Below are 14845 nucleotides of genomic sequence, written 5' to 3' on the forward strand. Positions count from 1 at the left end.
CAAATTCCTACCGTTGAAGTGTTTCTCATCTCTCTCTCACACAACATTCTTTGTTTCTTTCAATCTACTTAAAAAATGCTTCTCCTATGAGTCTAGCTCTCTCTTCCCCATTTGAAAAGACACCTCTGTCCCCTTATTTTGAGGAGGAGAGAGATAGACACGTGGGAGTGCTAACGTAGGCCATATTCTCAGATAGATAACTTTCTCCTAAAATATATATAAGGATGGGATGATAGGGTTTTCTGAGCAAGCGGCATAGAGACGACAAAATGGTAACATATATGAGAAGGCAACAAGGTCATTTCAATTTAGGAGGAGAGAGATAAGATACAAAGGAACTCGTGTACTTTGCCCCAATAGCTCAGAAAACCTTTTCCTATAAGGATAATTCTAACTTAAAGCTTTTATCTTGTTCTTATTTAAATATTTAAAAAAATTTGACAAATATTAATTGGGATTTTTCTTAATAGATATAGGTTTAGGTTTCTAGGACATGTGTATTATTAGTACTACTTACTATTCTCTTCTCTATATTATCCATTTGTCTACATAAAATATTTTAAGATAATGTGTCACAAAATCGAATTAAAATCCTCTGTTGTACTGTCAGGTGTGCGGTGCACATCCTGCGCCACAACAGAGGCCATGTGTGCCACGTGGCCTCTGCTGTGCCGCAGGATGTGCACCGCACACCTTGCAATACAGCAAAGGATCTTGGTCCAAACCCAAAAGAAATCCCAATAACAACGGTTCCTTTTTTTTCTTCATTCAAAAATATTTTAAGCTTCTTGTTTATGAGACTTGTATGGCCCATGCTTTTTTACCATGTGGATTATTTATTCAATCATTCTAATATATAAATATAAATATATATTAAAAAATAAATAAATAAATAAATATATATATATATATGTATGTATGGGAGAACGCTACTTGATCGCATGGCGTCTACGTCAGCACAGGGACCAATGGGAGCACATATCCTAGCATCCAGTATGGGGGCGGGTTGATCATTTTGCCACCCATGTGTCTGGGTGTAGGGTGCACGACCAAGCAACCTTCTTTTTCCCTATATATATTTGGAAAAAGAGCTCTACCAAGAAGTGTGGCCTACACCAACACTCCTATGTGTCTATCTCTCTCCTTCCCATATGAAGAAGACATTTTTTCCCTTTGTTTTGAGGAGGAGAGAGATAAACACATGGGAGTATTGGCCCAGATATAAAACTATTTCCCATATATATGTATATTTTGTTTTGTAAATAATCATTCTAATATTAGGTTGATAGAGAATGACATATCGAATTTGATAGTCATTCATATAGTCCACTATTTTCTCTTTTATTTATTTTTTATTATTATTTTATTTATTTTTTTATTTTTGGGTGGGGGGGTGGGGTTTGGAGTTCAATTCTCATTTTATCTCACCTTCCATATTAAAAAGAAATTTTTCACCAAAAAAAATGAAAAATGTAGATATAGAGAAATGAAATTTAATTTGAAGATAAACCATGGCTTCATCATATGGGTGATCGGCAATATGTCCATAGAGTCTTCACTAAGGCAGCGAAGCAAAGGGGTAAAAAAGTCCTCACATTACTCGGAGAGGGTCAGTTAACTCTGGTTAGCGGTTGAGTTAGAAGTTAGGTTAGACTGATGTTTGGGGGGCGAGGGTGAGTAAGTGAGTTAGGAGAGAAAGACTTCGTTTTTTACTGTTTAAGTATAATTTCTTCGAAGAATCCAAAGAATAAAAGAAAAAAGAATGCTGCCTGGTCGCGTGACTTCCGCTCTCTCGAATGAAATTACCGTTCCATCCCGATGGAATATAAAATCCCATCCATATACACGCGAAATCTCAGGTTAACAATTTTTTTTTTGGTTCCAATCTCTCTCGCTCGGTGGAAGAGTGAGGCGCCATTGTTCGATCCAAAAGAGACGAAGAGGGAAACTGAAAGTATAACCCCAAAAAATCCCGGAGAGTAGAAGTGGGAGCAATGGCTGCTCCTCCGGCACGAGCTCGCGCCGACTACGATTACCTCATAAAACTTCTGCTGATCGGCGATAGCGGTAAGTTAATTCATCTTCTGTTCTCTTTATTGCTGTCTTCTATGTGATATTATTAGGGTTGTCTCTCACTTCTTTGAATCGAATGTTGATTAATCCTTCCTTCATCATTAGATTTTAATGGTTCTTTTTTGTTTTATGATTGTGGTCGGTTTCTTCACCGCGGATCTTCTAAATTATTGGGATTCTGATCTTACTGAGGACAAATAGTTAAAATTCACATACGGCATGTATGTTTTAACCGTCCTTTTATAAGTCCATAGGCAATCGTAACTCACTCAGTTGCTTTGTTATTATTGATCTTGGGTTGTTGGGAGTTGCCTTTGCCTTATAGTTCTTGGATAAATATTGCCATTTTTTATTGTTATTAAGAATATGGTAAAAACATGCATCTCTGGTTTTGTGGGGACCTGGCTTTCCTCCAGCCATGGCTGAAACTTGAAGATCCAGCCCAGCCAAAACAGGGGGGCTTGGTCATTGGTGGGGCCCACCTGTGAAATGACCAAATCCCCCTGTTTTGGCTGGGCTGGATCCTCCAGCTCCCGTCATGTGTGAAATGACCCAAACACCCCTGTTTTGGCTGGGCTGGATTCTCAGCTCCTTCTACGGTTGGAGGAGAGCCAAATTGGTTTTGTGGAGTCTGTTTGGGTAACAGAGGAAGATGTAGCTGAGAGGATGTGCCAGCTTACAATGTGTATATGCAAATCTGTAACACCAGTACTCGGAATGTATACTTTTCTATCGTTGGACCTGTTTAACTGCGATCGTTTATGGAGGGATACTAAAATATGAATGTTATCTTCTGTTTTTCTATCTTTCTAGTCAAGCTTGATCACTGCTATTTATAGTCATTACTTTGATTGCATGTTTTAGAAATATAATAAGATGGGTAGTAGTATAAGACTTATCTGTTTGTATGGCAGTTTGTATGTCAATGAAATATTCTTGTAGAAGTTGGAGACAGGATTGACAACACCAATATACATTCTCTTGTATCACTTGAGTCAACAAAGCTTTGATGCATGCACAGTAGAGTTGAGTCATATTAAATTACTCTCCTTTAGGTATTTGAACGCCCCGAATCTGTGCAGAGCGGGTTGTCCATACGTTCTCACCTTCAAGATAAAACAATTCTCAATTACATAAGGCAATACTCCAAATGTGATTACAATGAGGCAGTGTCCGAAGGTTATACTTATGTAAATAAGTCACTTAGAAGGCTTATTCTATTGAAAATAAGCTTTGGGTTGGGTTATGTAGGTGTTGGAGTTTTGATCCCATGGGTTTATTTTGTAATTGGCCAATTTAATGAGCCTAAAATATGGGTAGAAAATAGGAAAACGGGATTTACTTCCTTAGTTTAGTTAGAGTCCTATTTTGAGTTTGTTTTCTTTATTATTTCACTTTCTTAGTCAAGTTAAGTTATCTTATTAGTTAAGGATAGGGTTAGGCCTTTCTTTTTTAATGTCTAAGTCTATTTTTGAGTCTTCTATATAAGTTTGTAAGGGAGGCCAGCATGGTACATGAATTTGATTATATAAGTTTGTAAGGGAGGCTAGCATGTTACACGAATTTCATTAATGAAATATTGGCTTTAGCCTTTGTTAAAAATCCTGAGATAGGTTGGGTGAGATGCCCAGGGTGAGCTGAGATAGCCATCCCCTTTCCCAACCCCCTCCATCGATCTCCAATCAAGCTCCATTCAAGTGTCAATTCTGTCATAGCCTATCTCTTGAAGAAACATATTCAGTTGCTGAAATTTCTCTGCAAAGTTCAAGATATTTTCAAACTACAAGTAAGTCTGAAATTGAAATTCTGTAATTATTCTTCTTCTCTTCTAGAAGGTCACATGCAAGGTGATTTTGGCGAGAATTCTGCCCAGCCAAATCTAACCATTAGAACTTGCTGAAATTTTGATTGAATCTTCCTCAAACCCTAAGAGAGACTTGATCCAAATTTTATTACCATCCACCCAGCCGATTGTCTGGAATTTCCCTTTTACCCCTCAATCCTATTTCTACTAGGATTCCTCAATAACTTTAGATTTTGTCATCTGATTTAACTCTAACTTTCAGCATCTCTTCTCTCCCAGATAATCCACGCTCTCCTAACTTAACCCTAACGTCAAACCCTAGGTCCCATCAAACCCTAACCCTAATTTCACAATTTCTCATATTATAACCTCGCCGATTTTCCTAAATCCCTAGCAGATACTGGTTATTGGTTCTAGTTGGTCTCCTACTCCTACCAATATTTGCTCACTAACTCATTGATACAAACACTACAATAGAGGGGAAAACAGAATTTAGAACTTATAAACAAAAATTTTGGTTCAAATAGGCAAGACCTCCTCTCCTTATATAGGAGAGGAAGGGGCACAACCAATGGGTGTTTCCAAAGGATATACCCACAAATCATGTCTTTTCCCACAAGACTTGTTTGTTGACCATTCAAACAAATCTTCCTATAGGTTCACCCATTGGTCGTTTAGGTGTCTATTAGGAAATGGAAAAATGCTCTAATAAATCTTTTATAAAAATTAATAATATTTTGAATCAAATATTTTAAAATCATTTAAAATTCCAACAATATGGTCAACCTGGTCCGCACAAATTCAGGGAGTTCAAATACTTTAAGGTGAGTATTTTAATACGACTCAACTCCATTGTACGTGCATCAAAGCTTTGTTGACTCAAGTGATACAAGAGAATGTATTTTGGTGTTGCCAATCCTTTCTTCAACTTCTACAAGGATATTTCGGTGACATACAAACAGATTAGTCTTATACGACTACCTATCTTATTATATTTCTAACAATCTTAAAGTATTTGAATGAGTATAAGACTGCAGATAGAGTTTCTCTTTTATTTACTTGGATCATGCATGTATGTGAGACGTTGATGTTAAATAAAGAGAGGGTTCTTGTAATTGTAAACATGGACTGAGAAGAGTCTCGGTTCATTACTAATTGAAATTTTGAGTCCACCTGAAACGGTCGCCTAAACCATTTGATTGGTTTCAAATCTTTAAAAGAAGACTACCGTGTAGAATTTTGACTTCTCACTGTTTTTTGTTGGTAGTCTAACGTGCGTTCATCTAAACAATTTTCTATTTTTCATGAGTAAAATAATGATTGATGCCTTGAGTGGTTGTCATTTTTTACTTGGTGTCCTTACTTTGTATATGAAATGGTACCTATAAGTATTTGTATATATTGGCTTTTAACAGGCATATGTTTTGGCTTTTAAAGGCTTTTGAACTGCCATTCCTTTGGTTATGGTTGCACTTCTCTCACTTCACTGATAGAACACATTCACATATAATTTTCCATTGTGAGGGTTTGCAATGGTTGGATTTAGAACCCATTCTCTTCCCAGAAATGTGGTTGTTGGTTGATGGGTATTCATGATGGTTGATATAGATTGCATACGTTCTTCATAGGATAATGGTGTTGGTGTTGTGATTCTTGTGAATTGGTCTTGGATCTGACAGTATTTATTTTCTCGGATTCAAAAGCACGCCAATGATAATCAAGTGCCCTTCAGCATACTCATAAATGATTTTTGGCACCGGTGATGGATCCATATAAATTCTTGCGATGCAAATACAGTAGTTAAAGGGCTAAAAACCCCATGATTAGACCATGGCATTCAACTCTCCTCAGGATTCTTGATGTAAACTGGCTGTCTAAAACCAGCCGCAGGTGTAGGGAAGAATCCCTACACCAGCCTAAGTAACCATCAGGTAGGTGTAGGGATGAATCCCTACACTAGCAACAATCGTGGGGATTTTTAGTATTTGTTTTATTTTTATTGAGTTGTAATCTAATTAGGATTCCTATGCAAATCTGAATCCTAATTAGAAGTCCTATGTTTTATTTTTATTGAGTTATAATCTAATTAGGATTCCTAGTGCAAATCTGAATCCTAATTAGAAGTCCTAAGTCCTAGTTAGCATTCCTATTTTGAGTCCTAGTCCTAGTTGGCATTCCTATTTCTATTTTGAGTCCTAGTCATAGTTAGGATTTATTTTATGTCCAGCCTTGAAGGCTATATAATGTAAAGAGCTCCATTGAGCCCCCCACGATTTAATGAAGAAGATTATTGCTTTAATGCATTCCACTGTCCTGAGATAGGCTGTGAAGGTGAGGCTGAGATAGCCTTCACTAGTTCACTGTTTTCTCTCCTTCGAGTGCATTCAAGTTTGTCAAGTTTGTTGCTGCCGATTATGTGAAGGTTCAAAGATTAGTTACTCAGATCTGTTATCAGTCCAAGGATCCATCCAACACAAGTAAGCTTTCATCCCAACCCCCTAACCCTTCTTCTCCTATCCGTACCATCAAACCCTAACTCCATTAAGCCCTAACCCTAAGTTCATCTAAACCTCCATTCTGCCCTAACTGATTGCATTATACCCAAGCAGATTCAGATTCTGGTTCTGGTTTTAGTTTGATTGACATCCATCTGGAATTACATTAATTCTTCCGTCACCTCTTTCTTTCTTGTTTATTTAGAACTGTTGGGTATCTTCTTTGAATTCACTTGAGTTGGAGGGAGTGGTGACAGTCCAAAGTAGAGTCTCATTTTAAACAAGAATTTAATAATCAAACTATTTTTCTTTGGTATATGCCAAATGGTCATAGCCAAAGCTTGCAGCATCTACTTATCGATAAGCCTGATGCTGAAACACTAACCATACAGTTCATACCAACTATCTATAAAGATTTGGCAAAGAAAAATGCAACTTTACCTGACCTAAATGATTCTAAAATGAACTTGGATAGGCAAGTTAATTTCCCAAAAGAGCATCAACTTCTACTGGTCTGGATACAAAAGTACCTTCTTCGGGTTCTACTGGTTTGGAAGGACCTAATGTCCATCATCAGAATAATGGATATGTTAAATCCAAGGTTGGCCAGGCCAGGTGTCCATTGGAGACAAGTGTTATTGTATAGCACATTGGTCGGATGCCTAATCCATTGGTATTTGTGCATGTAATTATGCATATATAAAGTTACATGGGTAAATTAGTATGGAAGTGTGGGGGTTATAGTTTTCCCACAAAGGGCATACGAATATTATATTGACATTGATGTATAAATGTCGTAAACCCAAAATGTGGGGGTTATTATCAGAATGCGTTTATTTGTATGTTGAGTCTTTTCTCAAAAGAGATAATTCAAGTAAATCAATTGATTTTTGCTTGGGAAGGAAATCTAGTACATATGCTTAGAACGTATTTGGAACACCACCTTGGTTCAAAGGTGGCATGTACAAACATCTGTTGGTGAGGTGATTTATAGAATCAATAATATAAACCTGGTTTGCTGGTTGCACCATGAATTTCCTAGTTTATGGCTTTGTAAGAAAGTCAGTCAGGAGCCAACTAGGCTAAAGATCTAAATAACAGAAATATAGTGATGACCAAAACCGGATCAATATAAGTGTTTACACAAAAGGCAAATGGCATGGTCAATAAAGGAATAAAGGCATAGGTCTTGTTACATGTATCTGGTAAGGCTAAGGAAGATAGCGCTATCAACTCTATGTTAATCATGAAACAATCTAACTAAGATTTGTATAAAGCCTCAGATCACTAATGTGATATCATCTAAATGAATGAGCTTAAGGTCTGTGACATAGGTCATGTGATGGACACCTAACCTATGTGAAGAGGAACTTTCTCGAATTAGGTTCAAAGGGTACAAACGAAGTTACTAGGAGACATGTTTAGTACAACTAAATGTTTGCTTATTAGTTAGATGGGAAAGTAGTACCACCACAATGAAATGAGGATGAGTTATATACTCTTAATCAAGCCAAATCCTACAAAATGTGGGGGGGGGGTTACTATGGTGTACACTGGCTGACCTAAGTTAATGTAGGAGGTGATACCGATAAGAGTTTTTAAATGGTGAACTCTTTAAACATTCATGAAACCAAGATGGGGGACAAGGCTGGTAAAAAATGTCCGAATTTACACAAAGAAGGGGAGGTTCTGAATGTCGATTGATAGGATATGGATGGTGAGCTAGTTGGCTACAAAGATGAGGAAAGGTTCAAGAAGTCTGACATCAGTTGTACTCCGTAGCATAGTTCATTAGACCTAGTGTAGGTTCAAGTTCTGAAGACATCTACAACAATGTGCCCTACTATGTTTAATATACTCACTAGTTCGATGTTTTGTTTTATCATTATTTTGAGTCTGTGGGGATTGTTGGAATTTTAACTGATTTTAAGATATTTGATTCAAATACCATTAATTTTTATATAAGGTTTATTAGAGGATTTTGTCGTTTCCTAATAGACACCTAAATAACCAATGGGTGTGCCTATTGGAAGACTTGTTTGAATGGTCAACAGACAAGTCTTGTGGGAAAAAACATGATTTGTGGGCATATCCTTTGGAAACACCCCTTGGTTGTGTCCCTTCCTCTTCTATATAAGGTGAGGAGGTCTTGCCTATCTGAACCAACATTTTTGTTTAGAAGCAATTCTAAATTTTGTTTTCCCCTCTATCGTAGTGTGTCTGTGTCAATGAGTTAGTAAGTATAACCTTTAGATTCTACCTGATTGTAATCACATTTGGATTGTGATACGTACGCGGATCTTGGTGGAGAGAAAATAGAAAGAGACAAGATAGGAGAGAAAGCAGAGATTTGGCTTTCCGGACGAAGCCGGGAGGCCGCCAATCCTCTCTCAAGATAAACTCAGGAGTTAAATTAAGATTTTTTCTCCCTTTTTAAATTACAACCTGAACTCATATAAATACTAAACAAGAAAATAAACAACTCCTAAAAGCACACTCCACTTCTATCACTAATCCGCTAATCGAGATAAAAACACCACTTTTTAACAACTAACACATGATAATATCCTATTAATAAAAATAAAATATTGATATCCTATTCTCAAGGAATTAGGCAATTTACAATCCATCCCCCATAAATTCAATCTTGCCCTCAAGATTTAAATACAAACATAATTCCTAATTTCATCAAGATCCCAAATAAAAATTTTGCTGAAGAAATTTTCATTTTGGTAGAGCATTGCCAAAAGCAATAAGAATATGAATCTTCAAACTGGAGTGTTTCAAAACAACTGAATCGATTCATGAAGCGAAATACTTAGTGCCACCATCAGTCTTTTCATCACAGGTCAACATACGAATCTGCTCGTCTTGCAATATTTCATCATCATCTAATTTTGCTTCCCCACAACTACAACGATTTTGTTCAAACTCAAACCCTTCACAAGTTCCTTGTGCTTGTCCAATAAGACTTCATGAATTTGACAATGTGCTTCTTTTCTCATCTCCTTCCTCAACTCGGCCAAACTCTGTTGGACATGTTGACAAACTTTAGCCATCTCGTTGGAGATTGTCATCTTGTCCCGAACGGATGAATGCATGACTTCGATGATCTCAATCTTCATGCCCATAGTCGTAGGATCGACCAGCTCTGAGACCATTTGATACGTACACGGATCTTGATGGAGAGAAAATAGAAAACAAATAGAAAAATAAGAGACAAGATAGGAGAGAAAGTAGAGATTTGGCTTTACGGACGAAGTTGGGTGTCTTGAGGCAATTGGGAGGCCGCCAATCCTCTCTCAAGATAAACTGAAGAATTAAATTAAGATTTTTTCTGCCTTTTAAAATTTCAACCTGAACTCATATAAATACTAAACAAGATAACAACCAACTCCCAAAAACACTCTCCTCTTCTATCACTAATCCACTAACCGAGATAAAACCCACCACTTTTTTACAACTAACACATGATAATATCCAATTATTTATTAATAAAAATAAAATATGGATATCCTATTCTCAAGGAATTAGGCACGTAATAGAGTGCTGCCTTATGTGATTGGGAGTTGTTTTATCTTGGAGGTGAGAATGTATGGTCATCCTGGCCTGCACAATTTCAGGGCATTTAAATACCTTAAGGAGAGTATTTTAATATGACTCAACTCCACTGTATGTGCATCAAAGCTTTGTTGACTCAAGTGATACAAGAGAATGTATATTGGTGTTGTCAATCATTTCTCCAACTTCTATAAGGATATTTCGGTGACATACAAACTGCCATACAAACAGATCAGTCTTGTATTACTACCCATCTTATTATATTTCTAACAGCACGTCCTTTCTATTTTGCATCTCAATTGTCATAAGGCGTATTAAGTTACTAGATAACAGCTTTAATCTGATTGATTTACTTGACCATTTACCATTTACCATTTCCATCAGTTAATAACGTAATATTAGTTTTAGCGATATCCATTGGCTCGGACTAACCTCATCTTTTTTAGTTTGTAGATCACATCGGTTTCTGATTCTACGCTGTAAATTTCATATTAGTTTTGCAAATGTTTGTAATATTGTTTCTTCACTTGAATCACCACTAGTATTTCTCTTCTTCTTATATCATTTCTGATATTCCTTTTACTTGGTTTCCTGGTGAATGGACTAGAGGATAGCAGCATTATAGTGAACTTTCTTTCCTTGTGTGCTCTTCTCTTCTCCAATATAACTGACTATTTTTCCACATTTGCAGGGGTCGGAAAGAGTTGCTTATTATTGCGTTTCTCAGATGATTCCTTTACTACTAGTTTTATTACTACCATAGGGTGTGTCACTGTCAACAAAACCTTGGATTGGGTTGCTGTTTGTAGTCATCTCATAATTTCATATGTGGATGAAAGTTAAATGCCTCTTTCAGGATTGACTTCAAGATTAGGACCATTGAGCTTGATGGGAAGCGCATCAAACTGCAAATTTGGGATACAGCTGGTCAAGAACGTTTCCGTACAATAACAACAGGTAGCTAGTTCAATTAAACCAGATTCTTCTTGGAGTGTTGAAAGTTTGTGGCATGTAAGCTGTTTTTTCAACTAGAATGACACCTATTAGTGTAATCAAGTAATCATTGTGTATGTAGAGAAATGAGGTGGCAAGTTTGTGTCATTATTTGGTATAATGTTTCATGATAATCAAGATTAAGGCGTGAAGAGTGGTGATTACTTCATTTGTCACAAAAAGACTTAAAGAGAGATTTGAGGAGGACATGGTTTAGCCTGCTATGAGTGATGTATCAAAAGAGCTAGAAGTAAAAATGTTGCATGAGCAGAGTGCGAACCACTATCCAATATTCCAATATGCCTCCTCATGGACCAAAAGTTTGCCTAGATAATCTCTATTTGTATTGCATTCTTTGCAGAGTCAGAATGTTAGCAAGAGTATCACCTAAGATATGCTTACCTTCATATTTTAGGTATCCTCGGAAAATAATGCCAAAAACACAACCCCCTCTTCCTTTTAATTTTTTTTTTTCTACCATTCGACAATTTACATTTGATTTATCACATCTTCTGTAGCTTATTACAGGGGAGCCATGGGTATATTGCTGGTCTATGATGTCACAGATGAGTCCTCTTTCAACAGTATCCTTGGTAGTTGCTATTTTTCTTCTAGTATTTTCCATTTGCTGAAACCCTATGGACGGGATTCTTCAAAAAAATGTATGTTATAAAGAAAAGAAGGAAAAGAAAGTTGGGGGTGGGGTTGGGGAAAGAAAAAGCAAGCCTAGTTGTCTTTATGTATTTGTGCTCCTTGATAAAGGACTTCTGTAGACATCAAGAACTGGATTCGGAACATTGAGCAGCATGCATCTGATAATGTTAACAAGATATTGGTGGGCAACAAAGCTGACATGGATGAGAGCAAGAGGGTAATACATGAGCTAGCTTCAAAGCTCCAATATTCTTCCTTTTCAAGATGTGGTCGTCACTTAATATTGACTTTTCTGGTAGGCTGTGCCGACGTCGCGGGGCCAGGCACTAGCCGATGAGTACGGTATCAAGTTCTTTGAAACGGTAAGCGCATGTTAAATGTTGGCCCCTTACAGGATTACAGTACAGTGACCTTCTCTTTGACCCCATCTGTGCAGAGTGCAAAAACAAACTTCAATGTGGAGCAGGTTTTCTTTTCTATTGCAAGAGACATAAAGCAAAGACTTGCTGAAAGTGACTCAAAAGTGGAGGTAAATATTTGCCTTCTCAAATTTAGAATTGGAAATCCAGATTGAGATGTCAAATCATGCCTCTGTTTTGAGCTTTCCTATTTTGTGCAGCCCCAGACCATCAAAATTGGTAAACCAGACCCGGCTAATGGTTCTGGTACAGCTCCAGAGAAATATACTTGCTGTGGTTCCTGAGCTGTTGGATCTATGGTTGCTCTTAATTTCACATGCTCATGTGGTATGGTTCTATAGCACTGGGAAGCTGTTCCTGGTTGAGAAGGGTTTGGGGGGCTTTTTTTTCCCTTGTTTGTTAAACTTATGGGTGTTGTACTTTCTTCCTTCCTTCAAAGTTGTACTTATTTCTTCCCTCTTTTCCTTAAAATCTGTAGAGAGATTCTCCTGAATGTTTTCTAAGTTTTGGGCTTCAAGTCCTGCTGTCACTTATCTAACATTCTTATTTCGGTGATTTCGTTTTTTTTTTTGTTTATTTCTTGTAGATGGATGCTCATCAATGTTGGTCTTGGTATAACAATAACCTATTTATTTAGTTTTTATTGCTCACCAAAGCTGACCTCAGCCCTTGTTGAAGTAGTGATGGCTGGCTTCTACCGCTTGTTCTTCTATATCAAGTGGTTGTTGTACTGGAAACGTTGCAGGTTCATTGTTTCATCAAAACTGTGCTTTCAGTTGTAGGGTCTCTGTTGGAGCTTGCTTACCAAGGAAACCAACTTTGACCTTGAAAACCCCCGGGTGTGCCTGAAACTGACTTAAGCTTCCTCTTGCTCTTGGTTATTCTCTTCAATAGACTTGCATGATATTTGAAATTTCATGGTCACTCTTAGATGCTGGTATGCTGGGACTCGAATTCACAAGTGACACTGGAATTGAGTACCCATGCAAATGATATAGTTGTGCAGTGCACTCACTATATGCAGAAGTTCCATTGATTTGTTTTTAACTTGATTATCATTAAATACAAACATTAAATATCTGCATGTGGAAATGTCCTGTGAAGATGCAATATAATGTGAAGTGTTGATGGATTTTGAGTAGGGCGTTTCCCTCTATCCTTTCAGTACACAGTTTCCAAGTAAGGTTAGTTATTACTAAACCTGTTTTTATGGTGCATTTTTCGTCCTTTAGCAAGGCAAAGCAGAGCTCTTCTAAATTATTAGATGTGTAAACAAAGCATGCTTCATTTCTGAATTTTTGCCACTAGTCGGTTTTCCAAAACTTTGATGTATGATGAATTTACTGGAAATTTGTTTTAACCAAAAAGGAAAAAAATTGGAAATCTGTCAACTTTCTGGTCTACAGTTTCATCATATTTTGGTTAACCTCTATACGTTGAAGGTGTTGTAATTAGAACAGTTTTTGCTCCTGTTACTCGGTTAATTCTTTAGCCTGCATTTTCAGTTGAACTTGTAAAAAAAGATATTTTACTGAAAATTGCTTTCCAAGACTGCTTTCTCACTATATTTTCTGATTTAAGATATATATTTAGTCCCTTATTGCTATCTGGGTTGTGAAATTGGGACTGAGTGGATAATGTCGATGTAGTTCCTAATTGCTATCTGGGTTCCGACTCAAAGCAAGTATCATATATTTTAACATATATAATTGGTCCACTTCTGTTGAATTGCATATAGATGAGTGGTTGAACTTGTACCGGTAGGTCTGTCGAATTGCATATAGATAAGGGGTTGGACTTGTACTGGTATCTCAACTTGAATCCAGCTGACCTGAGTTGCCCTGGGGTGGGGTTGGCAAGGAAGGAGACCTTTTTACATCTGTCTTAAACTAAAACAATCAATTGTCTCAAATGAGGCGGCACTTTGCTTTCGATGAACTTTGTTTTGGGTGCAACTTCGCTCGCGATGAACGTGACATTCAATTGCATGTTCAGCAGGGTAATGTACCATCAGCCAGGAATGGCAGGTTGTTCCGTATGGACTTCAGCTGACCTGAAACCAAGCTAATGGATGTTAGTAGAGGTAACGTAGAGAAAATTAGTTAAAATAAGAAAACCGAATTCTCCTGCACCCACAGTAGAAGAGGAACCCCTAGCCCTTCGGTCCGTCTGATTGGACTAGGGAGAGGTGTTTTCAACCCTGTAGGCCTGTATAATATAGGGAGTCAGAATTTTTTATGCCATGGGAGTCCAATAACGAAGTTAAATCACCAGGCGGCGAGGGGATTATTCCTTCTCCATAGGTGAAGGAAATCATTGTCCAAAAGACATTAGATGCTAGATGCACTTTGCATGAGTTAATATTGATGGGAACCGCAGTTTTGCCGACCCTAGAAAATGTCTTGACATAAGCAAAAGCGGACAGGTGAGTTCAGTAAGGGAAGCTTCTCCTAGATGTGGTGCATGCTTGGATGATGCCTTTACATGCCCATTACAAACCAAGTGTTTCCAGTGCCTACATCTCTAGGTATATCAACTGGTTGACCGAGTCATGGCCTAACGTAGCAAGATGCAGGATCTGTAAACCAATGAACCGAGCTGAATCTGACAACAAAACCATCTTTCTGGCTAGTAAGATAAAGACCAAATCAACCTCCTAAGAAAGAAAGATGAAGACCAAATCCCCATCTCCTCTTCCTCTTTCCCCATTCTTGTCTCAATGCACAATTGCACGCAACTGCTACACTTCATAGGCAACTGAAGAACAAAAAGTGTCTTTTCCCAGCGCCAAATTCAGTACATTGTGGAAGGAACAATTTCCCTTTGCTTGTACAGAGAGCGAGAGA

The 14845-nt window shown here is 37.5% G+C and overlaps 1 protein-coding gene across 1 annotated transcript; it reads left to right on the forward strand.

The window, feature by feature from the left end:
• Positions 1-1893: 1893 nt before the first annotated feature.
• Positions 1894-12640, forward strand: LOC122655939 (ras-related protein RABE1c-like). The gene is made up of 8 exons (XM_043850332.1): positions 1894-2067; positions 10625-10697; positions 10790-10890; positions 11445-11510; positions 11700-11797; positions 11880-11942; positions 12017-12109; positions 12200-12640. The coding sequence occupies exons 1-8, from the start codon at positions 1995-1997 to the stop codon at positions 12281-12283; spliced, it is 651 nt and encodes a 216-aa protein (XP_043706267.1). The 5' UTR covers positions 1894-1994; the 3' UTR covers positions 12284-12640.
• The last annotated feature ends 2205 nt before the right edge of the window (positions 12641-14845 follow it).

Source organism: Telopea speciosissima, chromosome 3 (genome assembly GCF_018873765.1).
Source record: "Telopea speciosissima isolate NSW1024214 ecotype Mountain lineage chromosome 3, Tspe_v1, whole genome shotgun sequence".
In the NCBI taxonomy this organism is placed as follows: Eukaryota; Viridiplantae; Streptophyta; class Magnoliopsida; order Proteales; family Proteaceae; genus Telopea; species Telopea speciosissima.